This window comes from Vicugna pacos, chromosome 3 (genome assembly GCF_048564905.1).
Source record: "Vicugna pacos chromosome 3, VicPac4, whole genome shotgun sequence".
NCBI lineage: Eukaryota > Metazoa > Chordata > Mammalia > Artiodactyla > Camelidae > Vicugna > Vicugna pacos.
The window spans coordinates 44,929,658-44,946,447 of record NC_132989.1 but is presented as its reverse complement, the minus strand read 5'-3'; the positions used below and the strand labels follow the sequence as shown (position 1 = coordinate 44,946,447).

At 35.2% G+C, this 16,790-nt stretch overlaps 1 protein-coding gene across 8 annotated transcripts in view; it reads right to left on the bottom strand.

Moving 5' to 3' along the window:
* The window catches only part of TMEM232 (transmembrane protein 232), a 246,282-nt gene that overhangs the window by 157,251 nt on the left and 72,241 nt on the right, over positions 1–16,790 (bottom strand). For all 8 annotated transcript variants that reach the window (XM_072958289.1, XM_072958292.1, XM_072958290.1 and 5 more), the window contains exon 11: positions 3,280–3,458. In XM_072958289.1, the coding sequence (XP_072814390.1) occupies positions 3,280–3,458 (179 nt within the window). The remainder of the gene's footprint in view (positions 1–3,279; positions 3,459–16,790) is intronic.

Genomic DNA, 16,790 nt, shown 5'->3' with positions numbered 1-16,790 from the left:
ATGCAGAAAAATCACCCCAAAACTTAGAGGCTTAACACAACGGTTTATTTAGTGCATATTGCCAGGGTCAGCCATTTGAGTTGGGCACAGCAGAATGGGTCTTCTGGTTTCATTCGTGCATCTGTGATCAGTGTGTTGGGTCAGATAGTGACTAACCAGTCTTGGGAGGGGGCCGTGGAACCACTAGGATGGCTTGCCTCTGTGCCACGTTGTCTCTCATTGTTCACCTGATTAACTTGGGCTTATTCATATATCATTGCAGGGTCCCAAGGGAACAAGAGAGGGCAGGTCCCAATGTGTAAGCATTTTTCAAATCTTTAGTGTTGTTGAAATCAGGTCACAAGGTCAAGACTAGAATTTGAATGTGTCAGGAATGATGCAAGGATGTGATATAAGGAGCCTTGAATAAATTGGAGACAATGACTCTAACAGTGTCTCCCAATTTCCAAAGCAGTAATTCATTTTTAAAAATTAGGAAATTATACACATGATTTTTAGCCAACATAAATTGCCAAACCATTAAAATCCAGTAGGAATGAACAATTTTCTCCTAAAACTGATTCCTTCACTTAGCAACTCCAGTTTTATAAAACTATTCCTAAGTCTCTGAGACCTGAGCTTGGTAATCCAAACATACCTCTCAAATTTAGTACCTACTACTGCCCAACCCAAACCTTCTCCTCAACTAGATAAAGCCAACCAAAGGCTTTCTCTTAAACTGTTCTTATCTATCTTTGGCTCATGCCATTTCCTTATCTAAATAGTGCTCTCTCTGACCCTGCTCCTTTGAATCATTTCATGTAACTCATCATTTAAATTTCCAGCTCAAATACTACTTATAGATGATAATAATTTATTCCCCATTGACATAAGAAAAAAGTTAAACCAAACATTTATCTGAGCTCCATTTTGTGCCATGAACTTTCGTGGGGCCAGCCATGTATATAATGTTCTATTTGTATTGCTCCTTTTGTTTCTGAAGAATGTGTCTATTGGATGAGACAGTAAAATTGCATAAAGGTCATTTTTTGGATATCCTTGTTTCGTCCATAGAATTCAGTATGGCAAAATAGATTTATTAAGTATTCATATTTGCTTCATTTATTTTACCATTTTTGGTGAAAACATTTACATAATTTCTCACTTTATATACTTGTAGTATCTTAATGTTAAGTAAGGGAACTCATACTAAATGAAATGATATTTCAAAGTCACCAACTAGATACTTTATCATCTATATCCATTTATATCATTATATTTTTTACATCATCAGTAATCCAAATGTGTCTATCTCTCTCTAGCTAAGTTTTATATAAAACAGGTCTAGAGTAAGTTGTATCTTTCAGTTAATCTACCTAATGCAAATTAAACTTATTTTTATATTAAATGTCTACTATGCCTAGATTAATATAACTGCTTTTTAAAATTTCTTAGATTTTTCTCCGAGGAAAACTTGCCTTTCCCACACATCTACTATTTAAAATGAATGAAAGCTTCCCTTGGAAGTCTCACTAAGCACTGAAAACTAATTAGCACATCTAGTGGTTATGCTTTTGTTTATTCCTTTATTCTTATAATTCAGGCTGACTGCTTGAATAATAAGGTCTTCACTTGGATCTAGCATCTAAAAAATATTTGCTGTGTCTGATTAACAGACTTATGAATTTCAAATGTAATTATCTATAGATATTTACCAAAATTTTTGAAGAAAGAAGCTATCTTATATCAAATGATTAGCCTTGAAAACAGGAATATAAATAGAATTCTAATTATAGAAATGACAAATTTGAGTTGGCTTACAGTATAATCAATTTGAGCTATAAAGTGGCATAAAAATTGATATAAAACCAGAGAATAATACAAATAATTGAAAGAATCATGGAAAAAAAAGGAAAAAATAAGACTAGATGAAATGAATACATATCATCCTCTATTTCTCTTAGAAAGTGGCAAAAATTTTGCCTCCTATTTTTTAAGCTCCAGCAAGCTGCTTATACAAAACCGGTAAGTTTCAGAAAGCACATGAAACTAAGGAGGATTTATTTCCTAAAACTCAGTAAAAAGGATATTGGGTGATACAGTGGTCATCACTATAATAGATACTAATAGATAATTGTTTTTCTTTTTTTCCCATGTTCCTCAATCTAAAACCAAGGACAAGGCTAAAGCAAGTTTCATGAAACCAGTTCCATGAAATCCAAAACAATGTAGTTTAAGTGGGAGGCAATCCGTATTTTTCCACAAAAAAATATATATATATATACACACATATTAGAAATCTAGAGAAAAGGATGTACTGCATGTTTTTAGGTAGTCCCTCCATAAAGATCATTACCCCAAACCAGACATGATTCAAATACAAGTTTAAAGATTTGTTTCCTACTAAGGGTCTGGAGTATAGATATTCTGTGTTGCAATAATGGCCCATCCATATGCTTGGATGATCAATTAAGCAGAGTGAGTCATTATTTGCTCTTCTTGTTAACATTAATTCATATACATAATTATTACTGGAAAACTGGACATTAGGATTCTTAGGATAATTGCATCTGTGAAAGCTAGAAAGAACCAGAAACTTACAGGGACGAAAACAAAAAAAGTATAATTTAGGATAACAAATTAACCTGGCTCAAAATAAGACAAAGAGAAGAAAAAAAACTACCTGATGGAGTTTTGAAATATCATAGGATACCCCATAGAAAATCATATTTGCATTTTATGAAGAATGGATAGCTAATTTCATAATGATTTTCTTTGAATATATATATATGTATATATTCAAATAGAACTAGAAAAACCAAGAATTTGTAAAATACATTTTTAACTTGAAAGAAAAAGACATTAGATTTAGCGAATCCACATATGCAATTTATACTGTAACATTGGAAAGAAAAATTCACAAATAAGATAATAACTTGTTATTCATATTGAGACACTACTAATAAGAAAGCTGGAAAATCAGGCAGCGACCCAGGCTAACCCAGGCAAATTGGAACGCGTAAGCAGCCTACTTGGAGATGTCTCTCGAAGGCACAAGCTCAAACCAGAACAATTACTCTTCCCTAAAACCAACTCCTTTCAAGCTGCTTAATCAGAAGACTGCCAACCCTCTAATCTTTAACTAAAAATAGGTCAGTATTAAAATTTAAAAAAAAAAATGTTCTCAACTGTGAATCACTGATACTCACAGCATACAGGCATTCTTTTTTCCCTAGAGAGAAAGGACAAATGCTTCCTAATGAGAGAAGTACCAATGTACTGCCCAGTGTTTTCTCTTACCTGAGCAATATTAACTGCATTATGGATTCTCCCATCTTTCTCATGATCCCTTATTTTCTGTAATATTTGCCATATTTTGTTTCCAAGTCCATCTTGCTCCTTATCTCCCCGGAGTTCCCATGACATTTTCACCAGATTATACACTAAGCCATAGTATCCAGTCCATTTCACTTGATCACCTGTTTAAAAAAAGAAAGATTCTTTGAGAAGATATCATTTTATCCATCTTACTAATGCATGGTTTTGAGGGAAAAATTTTTTTGATTTTACTAATATTTTAAAGTTTTAAATGCGGAGGTTTGGAGGTTTTTTTTTACCCTTCACTACTTTTACTATTTTAATTTTAAAAGATCTCAGAGATCATTTTGAAATTTCTAGCCATATAAAAAGATGAACTACACCTAACTAGTATTACACATCATAAACTTAAAAGTGAAAAAGGTAAACTGTAAACTATGTATTATAAACAAATTTTTGGAATTCAAATAAAGAGGAATTTGTTCAAGGCAATATGAACACTTAAACCACCATGGTAAATTTTTACACTAAATCAGAGACACAGGAAACACTGGCTGTCATTAAAAAAAATGATCAAACTATGAAACGTAGCATTTGAAGCAAGAAGAAAGCTTTGAAAATAATGTGAAAAGCAGGGAAAAATTACTGATATAATTATAAGCTGGAAGATTTTCTTAAATAATAGAGGCATAAATCAATTGAAATAGAGGAAAAGGAGTAATGAATCCAGAAGAGATTTTTTTAAGGTCTAATACACTTCTAAAAATTATATACCAATTAGAAATTTAAATAAATTATCAAGTTCCACTTTTAAAATGAGTGTTTTCCTTACAGAAGAGAGAAAGATGTTTCTCTTTACTCTTTATCTTAATTATTTCTTACTTAGATGGTATATTGCAATGCTATTCAAGAAAAGAGAAGTCTAATTTAGGTCATGATGAGATAAATAAATTTGGAGAATGAAATAATACAGGTATCAAAGGGTATGTGAACTTAAGTTAGCGAAAGAGCAATATGAAGGTACTGAGTATATGTGAAGTGGGTAAGAGGAGCCAGAGGAAGAGAAGGTTCAGAAAGGGAGATGGAAGGCTATCCTGGTGAGAGCCTGTGTGACACTGGAACTCAGCAATGCCCTTCTTAAATATATAAGCATAATCTGAAAAATCACAATCTTCATCTTTTCCTAATTCAATCTGTGTTTCACAATCCAGGCAAATAATAATTATAATTGCTATGATAACTAGAATACTTGGGGATACTGACTATGTGCCCTTATTCTAGTTGCTCCTCAGTACAACCCTGCTATGAAGACCATATCATACTTAGAATAGAAGAGAGCTTCTACTGAATATGAGCTTCAACTTGATTAGAAATTCCCCTAGCATCATACTGCTGATGAGTAAATGTCAGGTGGAAGTTGGCATAATCTTACCCCATGAAGCACAGGCCTCTCAAATTCAGACAAGCACTTCTCCTCATTGACAGCTGAATGGATAAAGATGTGATGTGATATGTGTGTGTGTGTGTGTGTGTGTGTGTGTGTAAAATGGAGTATTACTCAGTCATAAAGAGAATGAAATAATGCCATTTACAGAAATATGGATGGACCTAGAGATCATTATATTAAGTGAAGTAAGTCAAACAGAGAAAGACAAATGTATGATATCAGACAAGCCCTTTTCCTTACAATCCCCACCTTCTATTCCATTGATAGGAAAGGAAGATTAGAAGACAGAAGAGAAAGTCTGTATAGTTAAGAAATGGGAGGAGGAAGGCATATGTCCACCTTCCACCCTTTCTATCTGAAGTTCACACTTGAGAAGAGAAAATATAAGCTGCAAATATGATGCTACAGTTAAGCAGCAAGTTCTTTTGAAAATATAATTTTCCCCTCACAAAAATTTTACCAGTTAAAATTGGTGCACTGAAATAGCTGAAATTATACATAGGCGAAGTGATGTCACCAAGATGGTGGAATGGGAAGTTGCCAGCCCTCATCTCCTCACAGAAAGAAACAATGTGGCAGACATCCAAGAACAAAAGTGCCTTTGGTGGGGACCTTGGGATCCAGGTAGTAGGTTGTAAAACATCAGTGGAATCCAAGACTCAAGAGAGTCATTTTGAGAAGGCAGGCTGGACCCAGGTGGCCAGTCTGTTAACAGTGATGTGGCTCCAGTTGTGGACCTAGAAGCACCCCTGTCCCCCTGTGAACTTGGCTCCAGCCCTGCTTGTCCACAGTCTTGCCACCATCCACATCCACCAGAGGACCCATGCCTATTGGGGTCCTGCGTAACAGGCCCACTGGCTGAGGACCTGACCTGTGGACCCTGAAGCAACTCTATGACGCAGTTTTAGCCTCATTCCACCATGGTCCTGAGGCAGGTCTGCCCACCCAGGAACCCAACCATCGACCTAGCAGAAGCATGCACAGGGACCTGGTGGGAGCCAGATCCATTTGTATCCCTGATAACAGGCCTGAGATCTGCAGACCTGGCAGTGGTCCCATGACCAGGCTCTAGCCCTGCTCCACCATGGTCCTGGAGGTGGTCCCATCTGCTCAGGGACTCGGCAGGCACCATGCCCACTCAGGCCCTCAATAACAGGCCCACCGATTCCCAGCAGAGAGGTAACTGTAAGAAGAGAGAAAGGAGAGGGTGATAGGGTGGATCTCAAACTGAGCTGAGGTGGAGTTCATGTGAGAAAAGGATAAGGTAAAATAACTAAGGGTAAATGAGGTCAAATTAAATGGTAGGTATTTGAGCAAAAGAGTAACGATGTCTCTGTTCAATGAAATGTTAGGTCTATTCAAGCAATAAACTGGGAAACCAATATGGAAGTTTTATGAGGTAATCTAGGTCTCCTGTGCTGAGCAGCAGAATATGGGAGAGTAAAGGACAAAGCTAAGACACTGTAGAGAAATCTCATAAGACTTCTCTGCTATGGAGGAGAAGGAGTGAAGTTGAAAACAAAGTACATCTTCAAGCTCAGGAAACTGAAACAATAATAAAATTACCTGCAGAAGTGAGATTATGTAGGAAAGCCAGTTTGGGGAGAAAGGAGATAAATAAATGTGGCACGATGGTGGCTGAAGGGAATCTGATTTTCAGTGTCCTGTAGCATGCTGTAAAAATAGAGCTCTAATTCAAGTAAAATAGCAGAAGTGAAACTATGAATTTATGAGTCATTAGCAGAAAAATATGGCCACAACTCAATAGTAGAGAAATAAAAAAGGATTTTTTGAACAATTTGACAAATAAAGCATACTGTGGGTTTTAACCCATTTATAAATTTATTTCTAAACTCCCAAATTCTTTACATTAAAAAGAATGATTGACAAAAGTACATACAAACTATCTTCCTTCACGTGTTTTAAATGATCATTTGTTGAGGAGCAATATTTTAAGACTATAGTCATTGAACTGAATGAGGTTTGTTTTTAGAGTCTACAAGACCAATAGACCAGTGATGAACCCATAAAATATATTCTGATAACTATGTTCTCAAAACTCAAATACTTTAATAAATGTCATTGATGACTTTAACAGTGAGCTGTTCACCTGTCGATTTAAAGTACAGTGAAGTATTACTTACAAATATTTGTAGGGAGAGTCTATTACATCCAGTTGACTGACAGTTAATGAAGAAAAAAACCTTATAAAGACAGATGGTTTGTGTTGTAACTGTCATAAAAAGTAGAATGCACTCAAATATGCATGTCTGGACACTTGCTGAGAAGCATGCCTGCTCTGAAACTTCTCATCCAAGGACCGGGCTGTAGCATAAGACACTCTTCTGTTCTGCTTTGAGTGACCCTGTGGCAGCTATCAAAGATGTTACTTTAAATATGCTGAGAGAAAATGTGTCTGTCTGCAGCTAAGCAGACAGTATCCTAGGAAATAACAAAAGTGAACCAAAACAAAATCCTTAAAAAATCTTGAAAGTTTACTGAGAAATTATGCCACTTGAAAACTAATATTATGATCCTTTCTTTGTAACAATGCTTTACTTTAGTGTTTGAACTCCCTGGAAGCCTTTCATTGCCAGTCTAGATATTTATATTTCACATATTCAGTGAATGTGAAATATGAATATTTCTACTTATATGAATAAGCATAAAAAATACAGCCTTTACAATTTTTACAAATATAATTTGGCACCATAGGATCAAATGTATCACTGAAAGGTAACCTGAATGTGAGATGTACTTTAATAAAACATTGTCTTTAAGAAATGCCATGTAGCATGGAAGGAGCTATATCAATGCCAAGAAAGCAGGTAAAGAACCAGTCAGTAAGCCAGGCATTTGTTGAATAAATATGTACTGAGTCAATGCTACGTGCCAACCACTGTTCTATATACCAAAGAAAAAAACAATCTTACTGTTCTTGGGACACAATTCTAGTGGAGAAAGACAGATAATAAGAAAGTAAACCGAAAAATATCAGTACTCAAATAATAAAAGATGGTAAAGTGACCAACAATGACTAGGAAAAGAAAACTACTACAAAGCAAAGACCTCCATGAGGATACAGTATTCAAGCTAAAATCTGATGGATTAAAAAAAAGTTCACCATTCAAGGAGCTGAGGAAAAGTGTTCCCACCAGAAGAGATGGAAAATGCAAAGGCTATGGACCTGGAATAGCTTGAAAGTTCAGAGAAGCAGAGAAAGGATAAAACGGATGGAGTGCAAGATACTGAGGGTCCAGAGGCACACTCTGAATGATCATGGCCAATTTGTGGGCCACGGAAAGGACTTTGGGTTTTATTCTTAGTATAATAAAAAGCTAACAGAATATTTAAATATGGAAAGGAATTTACCCATTTCATGTTTTAAAAAATATTTTTGGCTTCTTTGTAGAAAATGGGAGTATAAGGAAGACTGGAAGATTTTTAGCTTTTTGCAGTTAATCTAGAAGCAGTGAAGACATCATAGGCTTGGGAGTTGTACAGTAAATTTGTACAGTGGTCTTTGCCCTTGGCTTCTGGGAAGTCAGCTCTTAGGTCTCAGAATATCCTGTCTGATAAGAATGTTTTTGTTTACCTGGGAACCTTAAATGTTGGTATCAATTTTGCCTTTGAAAAGGCCAGAGACTGAGGTCAGCCAAGTGTATGTAACTGAACCCCAGTAAAAATTCTGGATACTAAAGCTTGGTGACCTTCCACAGGTGACAATACTCTGCATATTGTCACATATTGTTTCTAGGAGAAGTAAATGCTCTCCACACAACTCCACTGGGAGAAGACAGTGGAGAGCCCTGTGCACCTCTTCTTTGGCTAATTTTAATCCTTTCACTGTAATTAACCACAATCATGAGTAAGGTGGCTCTGCTGAACTCTGTGAGTTCATCTACAAATTATGGAACCTGAGGGCTGTCCTGGGGATCCCCAACTCCCAGGCAGTTTTAGAAGTAAGGGTAGCCATGGGGGCTCCCGAATGTGATAGGAGTTAACAGTAGAGATAGAGATGGGTAGAAAATTTGGGGATATATTTTGGATGCGTAACAGAATAAATAGGAATTCTAGGGTGCTTTATATTTTCAGTGTTATAATAATAATGATGATTTATCTATCACTATACACACATATATATTTAAATAATGATCAAAGGGTTATTTTATATAATCAAACTTGATCATTACACATTTTAAACAAACATCCAACAGAATACACCAAAGAAGACCAGACTACTACTAATATGCCCATTTTCTGCTGCAGGTATGACAGAAAACAAAAAACAAAAGCAAGTCAGTTGATCATTTTAATATTTAGTGTGTGGCAGTTAATTGAAATGTGATGACAAGGATGCCAAAATGTTGACAAATATTTAAGGAAATGATTAGAACCTGTCTTGAATTCTATAATTTTCTCCCATGACCAATTATGAAAATCTGTTAATTAAAAATAATTATCTTCTATCTTATAACTAGAACCAAAGAAGAAAGTAGTTCACTTGCTTTTCAAGAACAATGATTTTTATAAATAAATATCAGACTTCTGCTTCTTGGATTTATTTTAAATTTCATAGAATTAAATTAATACCGCCAAGATATAAGGACTATCTCTATGGAAGTAGTTAATCCTGTAGGTTTTTGCATCCAAAGGCAACAAAAAAAGAAAAAAAAGAAAAATTCTTCGGAAATTAAAAAAAAGAGTAACAACAATATTTATAAGCTTATTAACATGCAAAAACTCTTTCTAAAAGCCATTGAAAGGGCCAGAGACTTTTGGCCCTTCTTTTGAACCTTCTGAAGAAACTAAGATTCTGAGAGAGATAATAGGTTTCCTACCACCACCCACACTTGACAGCTGAGCTGAGACTTCTCCCAAATTTCTAACATCCAAGGCCAGTCCAATAAACATCTCTTCATCTACAGCAGAACAATGTTGGCGCTGTTTCCCCCCTCTTCTTCCCTAAATCTTTCACTCTTCACTCCATGTGGAGACCTTCTATTACTCCTTCCAACAGGTAGCTACTTTGGATGTCTTTAATAAATTCACTGTTTGTCCAAAACCTTAAGAAATACCTGAACCAAACACTGAATTACTGTGTTGGATTAAATCAGTGATTTCTGTGCCCATGAACATATTATCAGGTTACTCTGGATGGATGTGAGAGGTGAAGAAGAGAGAGACTCTAGAGTAATATATTCATTTCTGAACCAGATTAAATGACAGAAAAAAATCAACTTGAAGCACGCTGGAAGATCTTAATGTAATTCTGACTCGTGTAACAAAGGGAGTTACAAGTACCTACTGAGTTATTTTCATCAATGTATACACATTTGCTTCTTAATTAATTCAAATAGAAAGTCAAAATCTATCTTATTTTTTCTCCATTGCTAAGGTATATTATTATAAACCTTGATTTGTTAACTGGCACATTGAAATATACTTTAGCACCATAAATACTTTTAGAAATATTCCATGATTTCTAGTTCATGGATCTTTTTCCCACAATGTTGAGCCACAGATTGGATCAAATTGGATACATCTTTGTATTTATGCTTCAAAAATGTGAGGAATGTTTCCATAAGATTCTTAGCACCTTTATTTGGGTAGATTAATACTCCTACAGGTCAGAGGCTTTTGAGTGAAAAGTCCAGCTTGTCATTTTAGCCTATCACAGTCAAAAGGAATAGTAGCAACCTTATCAGGGAATAAAGAGAAGGAGACAGTAGGAATCTTTCAGTTTAAATATGTACAGACCTAAATGAAGATTCAATTGTGGGAAAGAGAGCAAACTACCTGAGAAGAATAGTAATATTTTGGGAGCTTTACGAAGATTCTGTAAATGCTTTACATTTAGAGCATGAAGTCTCACCTGTACAATTAATAACTTTGTTCTACAGTCCCTACAGATTAAGCTTTGATTGCCGGGGGCAATGTTGACAAGGAAGAAAATGGTTAGATTCTTCCATGTTTTTTAGGTATAAAATAATCAGATCACAAAATATAGCTCCAATCCAAGGTTTGTGAAATGGAAGTACAACTGGGCAGTCACAGAATATGTGACCAGAGGGACTCTTTGTCCTGTACCTGATACTTAAAATCTCCAGTTCTTCTCACACATGTCGGACAGAAACTATTTCCTCCCCTGCAACAGCTCAGCCAAAGGTGGCAGTACATCAAAGGGACGAAGGAGTGCCTGCAGCTGTTTCTCACCCCACCCCGTGCCGTCTCTGAGGTCCCAGGCTCAGGACCAGTTTTCTGGCAATATGTCCAGTTCAAACCTCCAGTCCCCTACCTTGAAGTATTAATGTAAAAAAGAAAGAGGAAAAGTATCCTGCTGCATTCTGGAGACTTGACCGAGTGATTACGAACTAGACTGTATAGACCTTTTCTAAGAGAAAGTTCGTAGCTTTGGGCAACTATATTTGAAGTTCCAGATGATGGATTTACAGGCTAATCACAAGGGAAGGCAGCCAGTGAAGAGAAGGAAATAGGCCAAGTTCAGATTTAGGCTTGGTCCAACTGTGACCATATATGTTCTGAAGCCACTGAAAATGAGGATGGCAAGTGATGCTTTCTTTTATTAGGATCTCTATTTCTTACATGTAAATATGTTTCCCAAATTTTACTGGTATTTTAACATTTTCTCATTCTTTTCTGCACAAATACTGTACATTTTTATGTAGTTATCTTCCAATTGTGTCTTTTATGGTTTGTGATTTTTCTGTTTTGTTTCTCACTTTCCTGCTTGAAACTTAGAAAAGTACTGTGCTATATTTTCTTCTGGTTATTTTTAAAGTTTTAATTTATGGGGAAGTTATTTTCTAAATGTATTATGTGTGGTTATGCTATGTGGCACTAAAATTTTAAAAAGCTACATGTATAGTTATTTATCAAAACAGAATGTATTGATAATCCATTCTTTCCCATCTTACCAAATGTCAACATAGACATATTTCCATGCACATATTTCCATACACAAATACACAGACACACACATACTTACACAAATGTATACCAAGATTTTCTTTACATCCAAAACATTCCTGATGCAAATCAGACACAGACAGCCAAAAGCCAGAGATGCTTAGCAACAATTCCATTAAAGATAGAGCACAGTAATACAAAGCAGTTCAGCAAGGAAAGACTTTCACATCGTGCTGGTAGACCTATTTAGCAAAAATAGTGTCATAAGCCACTTACAGATAAAATTTGTCATTCCTCAAATTTTTAAGTTTAAATTTACCAAACCTATTGTCCAAAGCTCAGAAGCAGTAGGATCAGGTCTAATGTTATAACATTCCTAAAAGAATAAAGTAACTGAGCTTCAGTGATATTTTTTCCAAAAGCCAATCAAAAAAAATTAAGAACTTGGAGCAACTGAAAAAGCAAAACAATCTCAGTGGCTGACCAAGCAGGTGAAAGACTTATACATGGAGAACTACAAAACATTGATTAAGGAAATTGAAGATGACTTAAAGAATGGAAAGATATCCCATGCTCTTGGGTTGGAAGAATCAATATTGTTAAAATGGCCATAAGGTCAAAGGCAATCTACAGATTTAATGCAATCCCTATCAAATTACCCGGGACATTTTTCACAGAACTAGGACAAAGAATCCTAAAACTGATATGGAATTACAAAAGACACAGAATTGCCAAAGCAGTATTGAAGAAAAAGAATAAAGCTGGAGGAATAACCCTCCTGGACTTCAGACAATACTACAGAGCTACAGTAATCAAGACAGCATGGTATTGGCATAAAAACAGACATATGGATCAATGGAACAGAATAGAGAGCCCAGAAATAAACCTACAGACCTATGGTCACTTAACCTTTGACAAAGGAGGCAAGAATATACAATGGAGAAAAGACAGTCTCTTCAGCAAGTGGTGTTGGGAAAATTGGACAGCTGCATGTAAATCAATGAAGTTATAATATTCCCTCACACTATATATAAACAAATTCAAAATGGCTTAAAGACTTAAACGTAACACAAGACATGATAAACCTCCTAGAAGAAAACATAGGCAAAACAATCTCTGACATAAATCTTAGCAATGTTCTTCTAGGGCAGTCTATCCAAGCATTAGAAATAAAAGTAAAAATTAACAAATGGGACCTAATTAAATTTCTAAGCTTTTGCACAGCAAAGGAAGCCATAAGCAAAACAAAATAGCAACCTACAAAATGGGAGGAAGTATTTGCAAATGATGCGACTGACAAAGGCTTAATTTCCAGAATATATAAACAACTCATACAACTTAATAACAACAACAAAAAAACCCAATCCAAAAATGGGCAGAAGCCCTAAACAAGAAACTCTCCAATGAAGACATGCAAATGGCCAACAGGCACATGAATAAATGCTCATTATTGCTAATTATCACAGAAATGCAAATCAAAATAGGGTGTCACCTCATACCAGTCAGAATGGCCATCATTCAAATCTCCATGAACGATTAATGCTGGAGAGGGTATGTAGAAAAGGGAATCCTCCTACAATGCTGGTGGGAACGTAATTTGGTGCAGCCATTATGGAAAACAGTATGGAGATTCCTCAAAAAACTAAAAATAGACTTACCATATGATCCAGCAATCCCACTTCTGGGTATATGTCCAGAGAGAAAAAATACATGCATCCCAATGTTCATAGCAGTACTATATACAATAGCCAAGACATGAAAACAACCTAAATGTCCATTGACAGATGACTGGATAAAGCAGCTGTGGTATATTTATACAATGGAATACTACTCAGCCATAAAAAATATAATAATGCCATTTGCAGCAACATGGGTGGACCTAGAGATCGTCATTCTAAGTGAAGTAAGCCAGAAAGAGAAAAAAAATACCATATGAGATCACTCACATGTGGAACCTAAAAGAAAAAAAAAGGACACTATGAACTCATCTACAAAACAAATTTGCAAACATAGTAAGCAATCTTATGGTTACCAGGGAAATTGGGGGGGGGGATAAATTTGGGAGTTTGCAATTTACAAATTTTAGCCACTATATATAAAAATAGATTAAAAAAAACAAGTTTTTTCTGTGTAGCACAGGGAACTATATTCAATATTTATAATAACTTTCATGGAAAAGAATATGAAAACAAATCTATGTATGTATATGCATGACTGGGACATTGTGCTATGCACCAAAAATTGACACACTGGAACTGAATATATTTCAATAAAAAAACAAACTCCAAAGAAAACATACAAATGATCAACTATATGATCAACATGACTAATTACCAGGGAAATGTGTATCAAAACCACTATGAGGTATCACTTTACACCACCTGGTTGGCTATCATAAAAAAAGAGAGACTATAAGAGTTGACAAGGAGTGGAGAATTCGGAACACTTGCATACCCATTGGTGGGTATGTTAAATGGTGAGATCACTATGAAAATGGTATAAAGGTTGCTTGAAATATGTAAAGCAGAATTATCATATCATCTAGCAATCCCATTTCTGGATGTTTATCCAAAAGAATGGAAATCAGGATCTTGAAAGGACATTGTCATTCTCATGTTTGTTGCAGCACTCTCCAGAACAGCCAAGATGTGAAACAACCTAAATGTTCATCAACAGATTAATGGATGAAGAAAATGTTGTATATATATAAGATGGAACGTACACAACCTTAAGAAGAAGAAAATCCTGAAACATGTAACAATGTGGATAAACCTCAGGATGTTATGCTAAACGAAGTAAGCCAATGACAAAAAATGACTACTACATGATTCCACTAATATGAGGGTCTAAAATAGTCAAATTAATAGAATTAGAGAGTAGAGTAGAATGTAGTTTCCAGGGGCTGGAGGGGAGAGTGAATTAGGGAGTTACTATTTCAAAGGGCATAAAGTTTCATCTGAGGAAGATGAATACGTTTTAGAGATCTGTTGTACAACTCTGCAATCAAAGTCAACAGTACTGTAAAATAAAATTTTTAAAAAGAAAAAACAATCTCAATGGTAAAATTGTACAGTTATCATAAAAAGAGAAATTGAAAGTATGGTATTAAACAAGTGTAACTCAAGTAATTGAGTATCCAAAAAAAACCTCATCAGTTTTAAATGATAACAAGGACAGAAATTATCAATTTCAGAGGATCAACGTAAAGGGACTTCATATTTATTAAGAATATATATACTACATATTTAGGCCAAAACAAAAATAGCACAAAAGATATCAGGTGGATATAAAAAATATATAATTTACAGGGTTTTGACCAACGATGTGAAACAAACTAATTTTCAACTTTCATAAATATCAAGCAAACACAAAACCCTTTTCATGTTGCATATCCTATCAAACAAGACAGTAAATTCAGAATGAGTAGATACTGACTATTCAAAATTGCTAACATTGTGACTATTAAGCTTATAGATGATAAAATGCTTTACTAAGTTGTGTTAGTATGTTGTGCTGTTGGCACAAATTTGCCATCTTTTCTACTTCTCAAAAGAATTATTAGATAGTTCTACCTGCCATATCCTGTCCCCTCCTTAAAAATCGAATCCTATTTTGTACCTAGATCCTGAGAATGAATTCTCATAGGCCATCATGAATGCCTCCCTTTTCACCAGACATTGACTTTTTTCAGCCTTCCTTGTAGCTAGTGGTGACCAGTGTATCCAGTCCTGACAATGTCACATAAGAGCTAGTCTTCTGGAGTGCTTCCTGGGAAATCTTTTATTTTATAATAAAGTGGACAGACTCTAGAAGAAAGTATCATCCCTTCTCTTTCTTCTTGCTTTGAAATGCTATGTGTGTCTGTGATGTCCACAGCCCAAAAGCCATCTTTTAACAACGAGGCAACAAGCCTGGGAATGAAAATCCAGCACCCTGAGCAGTCACAGTAGAAAGATGTACAAGGATGGAAACAGACAGAATCTTGATGACATCTTTGGGCAATGAAATTCCGTTTGTCATTAAGCAAGATAATAAAACCATAGTTTACATACTGATAAATGATATTTGTTTACCCCAGTCTAATGCAAACACTAGATGAATGGGGAAGGAATGAAATCATGATGACATAACTGCTGTCCAAGCATTGGGCTATTAAAGAAACCTGGCACCATATAATAGAAATTGTTAAGAAAAAATTGCTACCCACCAAACTACCCACCAAATTTCTACCCTTAGATGTGTCAATCAGTAAAGTGTCTGAAAGAGAGATGACTGAGACAGATAAATGCCAATTCCAAATTCTAAAGTGAGAGCGACAGATAAAGGAAGAAACCTAAAACATTACTAAAGTTGGAGTGTGTTAAATGTCCCAGAGTAGAGTAAAACAAAAAGTAGTGATGTAATCATTTAAAAAATAGATTTACACACGTCCTTGATAGAGTTCAGGACAACGTGGTGACTCTGGTGACCCGCATCCTGAAACAGTGAATGTCAGCAGTTAACATAGCCTTCTGGATTGCTGCTGGGAAGAGGGGTTTTCAAATTTTGGAATCATTATTTATCTAACTCTGAAAACAATGATCCTCTGTGGTTTGAGGATAAAAATTAAAACCATTATGAGTACTTATTTCCATCTTGCAGCCTAAGTAAGAAGTTTTTGAAATGCAGCTTCCTATTAGAAACTCTTTTGCCCCTTAAATGTGGCTGTGTACTAACATTCAGCAAGATACTTTCTCCAATAGGTATGAATGATACTGAAATTTCTTTAAAAGAACCATTTTGCTGTATGCTTTGCATTGTGGTGTGTTGTTCAAGAATTTATTCATCTTTTTTTAAATTTCGTGGTTTGCTTGTTTTCAGTGTTCACTAAAATGCAGAACCACTATTTGCTTTCAATTTACTTCATAATTTCTAGCAGAATGTGACTGCATCTCCAATTTTTATGATTTCCTATTGATTCTAGCATATTATGTAATCTAACTGCATTTACAAAATAATAGGTTTAGTTGTACAGGGATACTTTAAAATCATTTTTTAGCATATGCTTATATGATGAAACTAATATTTTCAAAAATAATCCTTATAAAATTAAGACATCTCATATACTAGTACATCT